This window comes from Caloenas nicobarica, chromosome 2 (genome assembly GCF_036013445.1).
Source record: "Caloenas nicobarica isolate bCalNic1 chromosome 2, bCalNic1.hap1, whole genome shotgun sequence".
NCBI lineage: Eukaryota > Metazoa > Chordata > Aves > Columbiformes > Columbidae > Caloenas > Caloenas nicobarica.
In genome coordinates, this window is record NC_088246.1 from 34313890 (window position 1) to 34328958 (window position 15069).

At 44.1% G+C, this 15069-nt stretch overlaps 1 protein-coding gene across 1 annotated transcript in view; it reads right to left on the reverse strand.

Moving 5' to 3' along the window:
* RAPGEF5 (Rap guanine nucleotide exchange factor 5) overlaps window positions 1–15069 on the reverse strand; it is a 164580-nt gene that overhangs the window by 53018 nt on the left and 96493 nt on the right. Inside the window, exons 10-11 of the mRNA XM_065628690.1 lie at window positions 12447–12550; window positions 12014–12102 (exon numbers count right to left, since the gene is read on the reverse strand). Of these exons, the coding sequence (XP_065484762.1) occupies window positions 12014–12102; window positions 12447–12550 (193 nt within the window). The remainder of the gene's footprint in view (window positions 1–12013; window positions 12103–12446; window positions 12551–15069) is intronic.

Here is a 15069-nt window from a genome sequence, read left to right on the forward strand (position 1 = left end):
CCACCCCAGAATTTTTTTTGTATTCAGCGTCCTTGCAAGTCATCACATTTTCAGTTCAGAGAGAAAGTACTGATTTGGTTTTGGAAGAATCTCACAAGCATTTCTGAACTGAGACAAGGTCAGCTCATGAACTCAGCCTGGCTCAGGAGACAGTGATGTGAGCTGCTGCTGCCACAGCTACAACTCACATCGGTATTTTTCACCTTGTCTAAAAGATGGGACAAGCAATTTACTTTATTGCAGTAACCGGTGCTATTCCGAAAAGCTCCTTCTGCCAGAACCAGCTACACTCCATGAGGGTAACTGACATCTCACAAGAAACGTTTGGCTGTCAAAGTGGTGTAATTCTATTCCTATCTCAATCTCTAAAAGGATTAAAATTGACTTTAAAAAAGAAGGATTGTCTTCAATGCCAACCACAGACTCTCCTAAAAGGTGTTATATACCCCAACTGATACCAAACTGGATCAAGCCTTTCCTTCTAAAAAAAGTGACAGCAATTTAAAGCCTGCATTATGAGCTTACCAATTGCAGTTAATGCACAAAGCTTCTGTATTTATGCCAAGCACACCCTGCTCCATTACTTCCTTTTTAGACAGGCACCTCCACTCTCATAAAAGTATTCCTATTACAACCATCTATTCCTACATCCAACAGCCAATCTTCTGACTTGCCCACTAAAAGCAAAACCCAGCAAGATAACACAAACCACAGCAGAATCCCCTGCCAACTTCATCCAGCACACAGCAAAACTGGCCCTTGGTAGCTGCTACCACAGCTGCTCACTGCCCTTATTTTCCTTGGACATGACAGAGAAGGCAGCAGCCAGCGTCAGGGCAAGGCAGAGCCAAGCTCCGCTGCACTTCATAATCCGGAGTGTGTTGGCACCAGTTTACCAATGCACAGACAAGCTTTCTCAAGCAATAGCGTTTATTCAACCACACAGCAAGCAGAGGCATTTGGTGCTGTAATGCAGCTCAGGGTTGGCAGCTATTAAGGGAGATCTTAAGAACCCAGAGAAAGCCTCATCAGGAGGCTACGCATCAGGAAATAGGCAGAAATCTATTCCAATTAGTGGTTCACAAATAGGTCTTGGGTTGTGCCTTTTCGTTCTTAATTTCCCTGGGTGTCCTCTGAGCACAGGGATTTACAGAAAATGGTAAGGTGGGAAAGAAAACAACTGCATCAGTACACTATACAGCAAAATGGTACCTAACAGTAGTGACACGAGGCATGACAGGGAGCTTAGTAAAGTAACAATAATTGTAGTTTGGCTAAAGCCAAAACCAGCTCCGCTTGTGCTCACAAAAAGGTTGAGGCTGCTAGTTCCATAACACCGTGAAACTGTTTGAACTCAGGGCATGTTAAGAAGGATTGCGGGGGAAGGAGGAATTAGCAGCATGAGAGTAAATTTAGTTCACAAGGGGAAAAAAGAAGCTTTGAAGAACAGATTTCTTTCAGATTCTTAATACACAACCTCAAAGCTCAGGTCTTCAGTGAATCCATCCTTCCACCCTGTGGGCGGGGAAGGAATACGCTCTTTATGTTCCTCAGAAAATGTTAATCTCACAAAAAAATCATTGTATTATAGCAACTTGAAGCACTGGAAACACTGGAATTCAAACCCTGAAAACAGTGCATGAACTGTATTCTTGGACTCAAAGATGCAGCAAGTATGTCAAGATGCAGATTTAAGTTTTCAGCATTCTTACATAAAAACTCTCCCACCTCATGAAAGCATCTTTCCAAAAAAAAAAAATCTTTCAGAGCACCTTCTCTGAGTTTTATAACATTACAGAGAGTCAGCTCTTGGGAAAGAGTGCTCTGCTCTGAGAACAAGCTTTCGATGTAACAGCCATCTCACTAATTGCTCACAGCAACATCGGAATCATTAACGGACAAACACCTCTACTTATGTCAGCAAGTGATGAATCTCTGTGTTGCGGAAAAGAAACAGAGTATTGAAGACAGTGTCCAGTTTTTCAACAGCCTGCAGGTCAGAGGTTCATAGGAAAAAGCCTTAAGAAGGAAGAAAAGGAGAACAATGCTGAGTGCTGAAGATGAGTATATACTCAGGAAAGATGGGAGAACTTGTGGTGAAGAGCCCCATGGTTGGAGCTCCTGAAGGACTGTATGGTGTGCAGCTCCTGCTGAAGGAACAGGATGTGTGGACACTTCGTAAGCAGCAGCAACACTGATATTTCAGTTTTGCATTTCCAGTTCCTACTCTCACAGTCAACTGCCCTGCCAACCCACACACACCATCTGTTGCTATTCCTCTCACGCTACATACAGCCTTACAAACCAGGACTCACTTTTCCTCTACTAGAAACAGCAGCTTTGAGATTCATAACTGGTCAGTTTCAATGAGCCACATTCTGGGAAAACATGAAGACAGGGCTGTATCTGGGGCCTGAAAGGATCTAGAAAGTTGTGTCACCATCGCAGTAGGGGTTGTCCTCTCCCGTCATCCATTTCACATTTGGTGGTTTGATCCCACCCCTGCTGTGGGGGAATGGATCTCCAGTAGAGAGAAGTCAGGAAGAGTTAGCACAGTTTAGACTCATTTCAGAATTTGGCTATGACATTTTGTCAAGTCAATGCTGACTTCCTTTGCCTTTGCCATTCTTACAGCTCACTAGAACCAGTATGACATTAGTTGCACCAGAAGGGATCTGGCCTGCTTTGTCTCCAAACCTGAAGCCATGGAACTAACCCAGCCTCCAGTGTAGCGCTTAAGCCAGACAGGGTATCAACCCAAGTGGCTGGCACACTTCCAAAATGACATCTCTCTTGTCAAGAGAGATCTCTTTGGCACCACCACTTTGCAGCGACTCAGTTTTCATTTTTGCCTTTATGGTCCTTAGTCCCAGCTTTCTGACCTGGGAAGACTAGTTATTTGTGCTAAATTTGACGCTGACCAGCCACACTCAAGTGATGAGAAAAGGACTCAGACTAAGGCAGAAACTAAGAAGCAATCTCTACTACTCTTTTTATCACTAAAATACAAGCATTTTTATCAAATAAAACCTTGGAAGTATTTTCTATCCCTTCCATAATCACTTCTTGGCTTAAAACCATCAGACAATTAGCAATTATCAAAAGCACCATTCTGAAAAAAGTTCTCCATAAATATTTCTCAAATATACAAACATGTCTCTATATAATCTCAGCTACTTAATGCATCTGTTAATGTAGAGAAATACACTGCCATATGTCCTTTCACATATTTGGAATACTTACCCCATTGGTTTTCCTTTTCATAACACCTAGACTTCCAGTGTCATTAGGGTAAAAGTCATTTCACAAATTACTGACTAAAACTCTTCAGGGTCACATTGGCCTTCCAGAAACCTTACCAAAATCCCAGTGTCAAAACAACTTGTCTCCTAAGTACCTCATCAAAATGTTTGTATCATGCAAGTCTATTTTGCAGTACAACAAATTAACACATTCTGCCTTTTACAACTTAAAAAAAAAATAAAACCCTTTTTCACTGTCAAAAGAAAATTATTGATCTTCAGCCCTAAAAAAGTTCTGCTAGACCTTCGCTTCCCAGCTCCTTTCTGCTTAAACCATTAAGATCATCAAAACCCCTCATATTGTGTACAATGCACATCTTCATAATAAATGGTTTCACACTAGGCTTTCATGGTGGCTCCTTACCTCTTTCTCACATATCAGAAGGTGAAAACTAGCTATAATGAACCACAGAACTACAGAGAAAACACTAAGGAACTATGATAGAATTGACTAATCAAATACAGCAGGTAGCTTTTTCTTCTGCAAATTTGACTCAAACACAAAACACACGAAACACTCAAGGCGCTACCATCATCCCAAGCTATCCTTGCACAGGGTACAAAAACATTTATTTAGGTGCCCGCGGAGCCAAAAGGTGCCCAGGTGGTCCTGTGTTTGCCTGATGGCTCCCTCGGTTCCTTTTTCTCCTTGAAAGGGTTTACTGTGTCAGGCATCCTTACACCATGAAAACAATTTGGATGTTCATTACTCCCCATGCTGCCTCTAGTTTCTCCAGCATTGGATATAGCAGTGAAATAATCCAGGAGCAGCATCCCAGGACTCTGCCTTTCCAAAAGTTAGCCCTAAACAAGCTTTAATGCCCAAGCGCAAAAAACCACCACCTTTTTCAGGTTCCGAGTCCTCATTTCCCAGAAATAACTGTCTGAGCTCCTGCCAGGAGACAGCATCTTAGACATTCCCCTTGCTGGCATTTCCTATTAACTTAGGCACCACAGCGTGTAACACGCTGTCTAGTGAATCCCAGACACGATACTCTCTTCTGCAAGCTGCTTCAGCTCACTAATATGACAGAAAATAATCCTACCCAAGTTAAAAAAAAAAAAGTTTCCTACTAAAATACTTAGCTCTCCTTGGCACAAGGTCAAACCAAGTATATGAGAGAAGGGGCTAAACGGCAATGAATAGGAGGACAACTGGAGGATGTCAGATCTTCCCATTTGAGCAGAAGCCAGTGTCACTGCTGGCAGCCTTGGTCCCAACCTCATGCCACCCCCAGGGCTCCTACCTCTGTCATTCCAGCTCTAGGTGCCACCACACCATTTGCAAAGCCATTCAGCAGAAAACTTTTCACTCTCTGCGGCCAGCTGAACTGGTAACTTGCTCAGCTGTCCCAACTGAAGGAACTAGCATGTTGTTATAACCTCAGATTCTGATTAATTTCTTCCAAACTGCAAGATGCTACATGCGATGTACTGGGTCAGATCAAAGATCCCCATAAAATAGAACCGGGTCTTTGACAGGGGCTAACAGAGGAAGCCCAGGGGAAGAAAAAAAACTAAGAAAAGGACAAATACAGAGTTATCTTTCTCTGATAGGCCCTCTTAGCTTCCAGCAACTGACAATCTAACTTTCCAAACTGGAAGTTGTATTGATTTCACAGCAACAGTGATTTTGCCAGGATTTTGCCTTATTGTTTTTTAAGACCTTCCAAACTTTGGCTTGCAGAAAATCCTCAACAATGAGTTTCATAATTAATCTGTGTATAATTTAAAAAAGAAAAAAATAATAAATACAAATAAATAAACCAAATAATCTCACTATGTTACAAAACACTTCCCACATCATGAGAAATAATTAATAATCTTTCCATACTCACCTTCTCCACACAATTCACAGTCTTGCAGACCACACCGCATGTCTCCTTTAGCAAAATTGCTTTTCTATGCTGACCAGACCCAAATCATTTATTCTTAGATATATTTAATCTATACTGTTAATCACCTTGCTCCCCAAGGTTTTTTAATTTGATTTACAACCTTTCTGAGCTGGGAGAGAAGAAGGAACCATATTATACATACCATATTACACAATGCAATGGTATAACTATAGCTCTTGCTTGTCTTCTTTCCTAATTGTCCCAAATACTGTTTGCCTTTTTGATCAATGCTGATCAAAAATTTCCAAGAACTATCCACATTATCTCCAAAGACCTATTTTCTGCATATTAGCCAATTCAGCACCTTCACTGAATATGTATAATAAGGATTTCCTTTTCTCTATTTTAGAAAATGCATTACTTTGCATTTTTCAAACTTGGATCTCATCTGCAATTTTATCACACAGTCACACATATTTTTATTCCTTTCATCTTTCTTCAGCCAAAGGGCTGGTTTGAGGGACCTCACTCCCCACTCATTTTCCCAGTCCTACACTGCCCCGTTTTTCCTATTTCCATGAGGCTATTTTTGAGTTGGATTAGCTTCCTGATCTAACTCACCTTGCAGAGACACCCAAGCAAAGTTTGTCAGTATGACCACAAGACAACATGACAGCTCAAACAGGCAGTCAGAGGTGGGAATCATAGGTTGTACAAGAACATAACCTTGTTATGGCCAGCAAAGATGAAACCGTTGCATCATTTATCATGAGATCCTCAATCATTTAATCTTATCAGCACATTCTGTTACCCCAGTTTGCATCCCACGCTCAGCAGCACCCAGTCTTTGGTGGTGACTTCTCTCCATTTTAAACACTGACAATTCACTCTTACCTTTCATTTTCTGTCTTTTAAGTCATCATCAGTCCTGAAAAGAACTTCCTCCCTTATCAAAAGGATCTTTAAATTTCTTTTAGGATTTTTGGCAAGCGATTTTATCAAAAGGATTCTGGAAATACGAATGTAAGATATAGGCAGACCAGACGATATATATACTCATACTCCCACTTCTTTCTGAAATAAAAACCACTTCCCTCAGTATGATATTTCTGCATGCATTTCTTCCTTCTACTTTTAACGTAATGCCACCCAATTTCCCAGCACAAAGTCATTACTTTATGTTGCAGCTTTGCATCTCAAACTCCTGCAAGCAAGTCCAGCTTCTGGAGCTACCAGTCCTTCTCCCCTGCTGTCCTCACCTGCACATCCCCCATTCTCTACCACCCTCTCCCTATGTCAGAAGCAAACTTTGTGCCACTGACAAATTAAGTGGATCAGGAAATGGATCCATCTTAAAACTAATAATTCAGTATTCCCTTGGTTAGTATCAACTGGGACCAGCTCCCTACTCAAGTCCACCACGAATGAGACAACAGGCTGCAGAGGCACAGAGGGACCAGCGCAGTAGCAGGAATGAGTGGCTGGGGAAGGCTGAGCTGCTGCTTTAGACTACAGCGCTAGTTTATGGTGGAATAACATATTGGTAAAATGACAACCTTATTGCTTACATGTTCCCCAAATAGAACCATTTCTTTTAATTGGCATCACATTTTCCACCTCCCTCTGCCACCGAAGCTGATTTATATGATAGATTACAAACCACTGTTAAAGGAGTTCAGCAATTTCATATCCGAGCTTCTCTGGAAGTCTTTGGGGAGTAACATCTGATCCCGGTGATTTGTTACTATTCATTTTATTGATTTATTCTAAACCTCTTCTACTGACACTCCCATTTGAGACAGTTTAGACTCATGCTACATGAAGCAATGGTCCTGTGTGAGAACCTCCCCAAGTTCTCCCACATTGAACAGTGAGATAAATGATTATTTTAGTTTCTCTGCTATTCTTACACTGATGTTGCTCCATGCATGTCAACTCTGCTAAAGTCATTCCTTTCCTATGGACATGACAGTAATATGCATTTAGCCCACTCAGTTCACAAAGCTTTCCTAAGACTTTGGGGAAAAGTTTACAAAATCCCTCAAAATGATGACAGACAACATGTCATTATAAAGGACTGGTAAGAAGAAGGGCTAGAGGGCGTTTATTCTCTCCATCCTAAAAGCTAGAAGATAGGATCACGAAGTGTTGAGCAAGTATTTATTCTCCTTGACATCAGTCCACGTGCACCAGATACACTCACGTTGATTGCATGGCAGTCAAAGGAGTACATTTTTTAGTATCTTTTACTCCTCAGTAATAAAGCACAGTGAGCAAGACTCCTAACAGCATCCTTTATAGCTAAGAAACAAATAAAAAAATATCAAAAAGTAATGAGACATTTTTTCTTCTTTCTTAAACAAAAGAAAACACCTAGAAAAGGCATACCTGTATCCCCTTTTTTGCAACATCATTTAGCAACTGACTATGATCAGCTCATGCAAGACAGTACCATTCCCCTAAAAGGTCACATACAGTTCCTCAGAGGGTGCCATTACCCAACATCAAAGCAATGGCATCGATGCAAGTGTAGAAACAGAACAGATTAAACAAAAGCAACCCTTACTACGCAGCACTTCTAGGACAAAAAAACACAGTGTGAGGGCCCCACCTAGATGCTACAGTATGATCCCAAAGCTAAAACTGCTTCTGCATGACAGCACAGGGTTCCCACCCATACAAGGACCATCCACAGTCCAAGATAAGGCAACACAGCACGGTACAAAAGTCATTACTCCTTTCTTTTCCTATTCCTAAGACATCTAGACCATATCTACAGATTTCTGCATCAGTTTTAGCTATATCATAAGGATTCATCTTTTTTTTTTCTGTCCTGTTAAGCCTTGTCTAGACTTTTAGCATCAAACATCCTACTTCTGTGATAGCCTGTCTAACAAAAGCATCATGCCTGCCCTTGCCACTATTTCTTTCACCCATTTCATTAAAAAGATACATCAGTTAAGACCAACACCACCACATAGTGCTCCGTTCTTCATTTACATTATTTCTCCTGGTCTCCTTTTCCCACTGCTTCTTGCCCTCAAAGACCTTCACAAATCAATCTCTTCTCTCCCTACTCATACCCTAAAATTAATGCCCCAGTAGGGAGGTAAAAGACAGGTGGTGTCATCAGATGGGATGAGGGAGATTATGTTCTGCTTCAGCAATGTTCTGCTTAAGTTGCCTGAGAGGTGGCCCAGTGGCCTGAAGGATTCAGGCAGGCCTGAGAAGAAGCAGCAGATGTGATGATCACTGTGTCATTTCAGAGGCTGCCAGACGTTGAATGCAGTCACTGTGAGGCAAGATGGTACGTCTGAACAGAGGCAAATCAGAGGATACTCCAAAGACTAGATCAGGATAATATCCAGAGAAGGAAATGCTGCTAATGCCCAAGAAATATAAACTTTTGCAGAAGAGGACAACAATCTTGAAAGAAATGTTGTAATCAATGGGAAGGTATCAGAGATCCTGAGACACTAAGATTTGGCCTGTAGAAGATTACCCTGTCCTTGATAAGGATTAGCCCAGGAGGTATGCCTTGCATTTTCTGCCTGGATATAGACGTATTTGAAGTGTCTCACTCTATTCAATTTTTAAAACTTCAAATCACCCTCTAAAGTACACACTCAGCAAACATCCCCCAGTCATTTCAACAACTTTAGAGATGACTCAAAAGTTGTTCATTACAGAAATTTAAAATCTCCAGCCATCTCACAGTAGGAAACAAGAACAGTCATCTTGGTGGTTGGTGCATTACAGTTTATAGTAAATCAGTGAGATGAAAAGTTTCTCCCTTTGAGACAGAAGGCTGGCAAGACTTTATTACTGGTAAGCTCCAATGTAAGATAATGCCACAAGAACTCACATATGCTCTCCGACTCAGTAATCACAAAAAACCCTCAGTCATTAAACTGTTATTAAGTAGCTAAGCTTAAAGAGTCTTGGAGACCTCAGGCTTTCTAGACATCCTTGCCTACAGAAGTCATCTGAGCAACAGACTAAGTCTAATTGTGCGCATTGCAATGTTCTCTTTAGTGTCCTCAAATGCTATGACAGTGTTCAGCCACATCACAGACACTGGGGCTCTTCTTCAGAGAGGGTAAGAGAAGGCGTCCCCACGTATTTTTTATAGCAGAGGACACTGTAGCAGAGTGTTTAAGGTACCTTGCTACAGGTTCAGCAGCAGCTGAAGGGAGCCTCAGGCCTGGGCTGGAGCCCAGTTAAATTTATTCCAGACCAGCACCAAAGTTCCCCTTTACTCTCCCAGCTGCATGTGGTACCTGCTGACTTGGGCTAGAAAATGGAGGATGGCTGGGAGCAATACGTGGGGTACCATCCCACTATATCAATGTTTATAAAAAGCCATGCTCCATGACCACGCTAGCTCCAGGAGAGAGTGGATTTTGTTGGTTTTTTTTTTTTAAATGACCACAGGGGATTGCAGTTATGATCCGTCATACAAAGGGTGGGAATAAAAACATGCAGAGCATCCCTCCGTGGGAAGCAGTGCAAAGGGTCAAACAGAACAACAGCCCCCCATGCACCAGCGTATGTAAGAACAGCTCTTTCCCATGTTCTTTACAGACACAAATAAGCAAACCGGGTTGGGGACTGCAGGGAAAACAGGAGGCCAAGGAAGTCACCCTGGAACTGGCAAACTGACAGCAAGAGCAGCAGCTGGGTACAACAACATCATCCTTTCATGTTCTGCAAAGCTATGCCTGCTAAAACACAAGCCTGTGGGACTGTGCAATTCGACCATCCTCTTGAGACGGGCCAGACTGAAACTACAAAAAGTACAAAGAACAGCAAATCCATGCACACAAGCAGCAGCAGGTTGCCTTCAGGTGCACACATAAAGATGCACCTATATACAGTTGATACTCCACACTTACTCATGCCAAATGCCACTCAGGCTGAAAAACAGACTGATAAAAACCATCACAGGGGCACCCACCACATAAAACATTGGACAACATAACACTCAAAGTCTTTTATTTTGATGAAGTTCTATATAACCAGATTAATCAAGTCAGAAGAAAAGAGTACATTATGAACTATCCTTGAGGAAGTGGAGGGCCGCTGGGCAAGGTTTAACACACTTCTTTGTGATGGCAAAAAAACGAAGCTACAGCCACTTTGTTCTGTCCCTGGGATCCAGTTAATCCTGGCTACAGGGCAGAGCTAATTGTTTCTTTCTAAAAGGAGTTAGGATAAGGCAGAAGAGGCGAGGGGAAGCCAATCAACCTTTAAAAACATTACCATCTACAAACCAGGCAAGTACTGGTTTAGCATTTGTTTTGAGGGCAGTTTACCAGCCCCTCTCTGTAACAATAAGAACAGGCTTATGCACAGCCTCCTGGTGATGGGAGGGAGAAAGAGCAAAAAGAAAGAAAAGGTAGTACAAGTGTGGATGTATGCGGCGCCCAATGCTTAATATAGGGAGTGCTTTGTATTTACAAACACTAAAATATAATGCAGAACACTAGTGAAAATCTCCTTGTTTTCCAGCAAGACTATGAGCTTATAGAAAAAGATGAAGCAGACTATAAAGACGAGGAGCTAATATGCCTCAATCTGCATATGAAAAACGTTAATGGGGAAAACTTACTCCGGATCTAAGATTTGACCTTAAATGGCCAACGAAAGACCCGCACTAAACTGCCTAAGAGCTGGCTCATGTAAATTACACCCACAATTAGTCTGAGGGCATCTGTGGAAGGAAAACAATCACAGCCTCTCTCTGCACTAAATATTAATGTCTAGGCAGACAAAAGCAGCACCAGGAATACTGCAATAATATCACCAGCAGACACCCTATGTTTCTTGGGGGCATTCAGACATCAGCACTAGGAATATCCCTATTGTCCCACATTAAACTAATGACTTGTTCCGAGAACCCAATCCTGACGTTCCTCTGGGAATCACAGATGTTATTTATATTTTCAGTCACTTAAAAGGATTAAAGTGTGTTCATTCTCAGTAATCTCATTTGTAGAGAGAGATATATACAGGCAGCAGGAGTATGCATTTTAACCCTATGGGGAACGACGAAATGCACAGCTCCATTTACAGCCAGCTGCCTTCCGCAGCTCTTCAGTATTCGGGACCTCCAAAAGTCCCACCAGCCTGGCCGCTTTCATTAAAACTATCTATGAATCGCGGGTTGCAGGAACTTCCGATCGACTACCCCAAGAGCTCTTGGTGACAGCAAGCTGTGCATAGAGCCAAGAGATCCAGCTGAAAATTAAACTGCATGTCAGGTAGCCCGATCAATATAATAATTGCTCGAGGCTAGAATAAATTACAATCTCTGGTGAAGACACACACGTACAGCATCAGGCGATACGCCGTGTCCTGGGTTATGAGAAAATTTATAAACCGTGCTTATGAAACAGAAGATGTGCCAAAGTACTTGGGTGGTGGCAAAACGGGTACTTGGCCAGGAGGCTGAAGTGCACAGCAAGTATTGTGATCAATGTAATAATAGCTGCGGGCTATTAAGGAATAGCAGTCTCTGCCTGGAGACACACGGGAGCTGCACAACGCACACCGCAGACTGAGCTACCCAGGCATGAGAGAAAGACGAATACAAAAAAAAAGGTTTAAGTTTCTGCTAAGTACGTGCGACTCCTTAGCGGCTTCGCTAACTGCTGGCGCTGCTGCCCCGGGGCCGGTGCCCCGCTTCGCCACCTGCCCACATTGCCCGGGTCTGCACATCAGGCTGGCAGCCGGCTTTCTGCCGGGGGTGCCCGGGAGCAACCCCCGTCGCCTCGCCGCTCTGCTGGCACCGGGATCTCTCCCCCATTCCCGCACAGGACCGGGGACAAGAGCTTCCCCGGCCGCCGCCTCCCCGCCGGGCTCGCTCCTTACCCGTCTCCTTGTCCTGGGCGGCTTCCAGGTGCAGGTCGCTGAGCAGATGCTCCAAAATCTTCTCCGGCGTCCCTGACACCACCACGTATCTGTCGGAAAGCAGAGAGTCCCCGGAGTCATCCTCGGTGGAGGACTGCGAGCGGCTGCTCCACTCGTCCTCCTCGTCCTCCTCGTCGATGTACTTGAAGTAAGGCACGTCGAAGGTGGGCAGCGGCCGCTCCCCGCCGCGACCCGCCAGCGCCTCGGGCACCCGCGCCCTGCCGCTCCCCATGGCGCCCCGCTCCCACCGCGCCGCCCCGCTCAGGCGCGCCCCCCGGGAGCCATCGCCCTGCCCGGGGCCGCGGGCCGCCCTCCCGCCCGATGCCGCCGCCGCCGCCGCGGAGCCCGGCCCGGCCGGCCCAGCCCCGCGCTCCCGGGGCCGCGCAAGCCTTACCTCCCGCGCCGCTCGGGGGCCGGGCTGCGTGACCACACCTTCCGCAGCACCAGCGCTGCGCCGGCCTCCTCCCGCGCCCGCTCGCCGCCGCCTCCATCGTCCGCCTTCCGTGCGCAGGGGGGAGAGCAAGAGAGAGAGAGCGGTCAGTGCCCGCCGCCGCGTCTGCCCGGGCGGGTCTCGCTAAATCGTCCAAATCGAGAAGGGGGCTCGTTGCACTGCGGGGCAGAGGGGAGGAACGGGCTGCCCTTTGTGAGCGACGCTCGGCATCGTGTGTTGGATTTTAATTCCCAGGAGCGGGGGGGAAGAGGGGGACTATGGCTTTCTGTGGCCCCGAGGTGATGACTTGTTTAATTTCCAGCCGGTCACATCAAGCAGGGGACAGGTAACTATAGTAAGAACGCGGCAAGAACTCCCCAGCGCTCCGGTAATACACAAGCAGAATACACCTTCTGTAAAGCTGCTCTCCTATACTTCAACAAAGACAATAAAACCAGCGGGACGGGCATGCAGTGTATGCCTCTGAGCATCTCTTACCCTGTGTACAAATCCCCCTCCCTTTCAACTTTTTAACTTGGGAAACAAACACCCCCACAGAAAGTGAAGCCCAGTGACCACCTCTTGCATGAATCTTGGCTAAGCTGTGATTTAGACACTGACTTTCTGCCTCCCGGCCCCCTGAAAGGGAAGGGAGCTGAACAATCATCCATTTCTGCATACACAGCCCGCATCCCCAGAGCAGCTAAACCCAGCTGACTGTGCAGCACAGGAGATGAGGGCTTGCTGCTGACTGAGCAGGGCACATTGAAATATTGAAATACGGCGACAGCCAAAGAGCTGCTCACAGCCCCCAGCGAGATCCTCCTCCCAGATTCAGTCACCGGAGGTTGAGCGACACAAAAGAGGCAGCTGTTTCAATGCAAATACATCCAGTAGTTGCTGTTCCTCTGATTCTGACCTGGTTTAGTTACATCGTTCAGTATGTCAAACACATGTATAAAGGCAATACATGGACTACTCAAAGGAAAAGAAACCAGCATTTGTGCATCAAGTTCACAGTATCCAGCAGTGACAAAGAATTCAAGTGGACTAAAAATAGCTGAGGAACAGATCTTGGCAAAAGAAGCAAGACAAACTACTGTGTGATCCCCATTGTATTATTTTATTTCTTATTCCAAGACCTAGTGAGTCCGATTGCTGTTTCTGGTTGTCACTGTGGTGCAGGCATCTCCAAAGATGCAGCCCCTGCCCTGAAGAAGTTTTCTTTATCAGTGAACAACATGTAGAATTGATCTATTAAATTTCTGCAAGGTCAGACATACAGGTACTGAGCCAATTAATGTCAGATATTCATTGTAAAACCCCAGGGGACATTATTGAGCAGCCGCGTTAGAGGAATACTGATGCATAATCGTAATCTTTCATTTCACTGGCTGTGTTTTTTTGTTGCCTACGTATTTGAAAAACTGCACTGAAAGAAGCAGCAAAAGAGAAAGAGAGGAAGAACAAGAAACAGGTGCCGCATTAAAGCAATTCAGTAACAAGGAGTTTTATCCAAAGAAATAAATCTCTCAATTTCTCTGTCTTTTCTCTGGCATCCTCTAAAATAGCCCTGATCCTCATTTCCCTGTGCTCACTGACATTCCAAACTGCAGCACATATGGAGCATATATGTGATGTATGGTGCTGTATTTGTACAAAACATCTATTTCCACATATATGAGAATGGATTTTAAGCATACCCATATATATTGCATACACGAGCAGCTGGCAGCAACTCAACAGGGAGCACTGGGAGGGCAAAAGCTCTCTCATACCGAAAGGACATTAACAATGATTGTCCTGAAAGACCGTGTTCCTGCTTCAGCATCTCACCAAGCAGAAACATTTTCAATAAACCTTTTGGGTAATTGTGCGCAAATTAATTGCATAAAGTGCCCCAATGGTGACATTTTTGTAAGGCTCTTCCTCTTGTTCTTGCCTGTTTTATCAGTTTCAAGGAAAAGAAGAATCATTTTATCAGGAAAGACTAAAATTGTGCAAAACCAAGGCCAATAAGATTCCATTTGGATTTTCATTATCTATAATTATTTCCAAAAAAAGGAGAGGGATAGAGAATTTCTATTTGTTGATGTCTTCTATTAAAATCAATTTCACTTTAAGGGAAGAATTATTTCATTAAAATCCCACTTATGCATGACGTATTTTTGTGTTCAGTCAGAGCCTTTAATCACACCACAAGCAACGACAACCTGAACACAGCAAAACACAAAGACAAGTCTTATGTATTTCCCCAATTTTTACAAGTTCTGATTTCACTAGAGATATTACTCTAAAATGACATCAAGGCACGCTTCATTTATCAGAATCTTGAATGGCCCGTGAAATAATCCATTCTCGCTGGAAGAAAACTGGGCTGCTCTCAGCATGCTCCAGTGGCAGATGAAAAGGAGGATGCAAAGGGCCCCCAGATGACAGCAGCATGTACTGAAGAGGAAGGCAGCACCCTTTCCAAGTCCCTAAAAGTCAGCAGACTGACTCAAGAGACATTCTCATCATACCACCAATTAACAACAAAGCTGCCCAGCAGTTTTTCAGACCCTTAGGCAGCCCTTTGGCTAAAGCA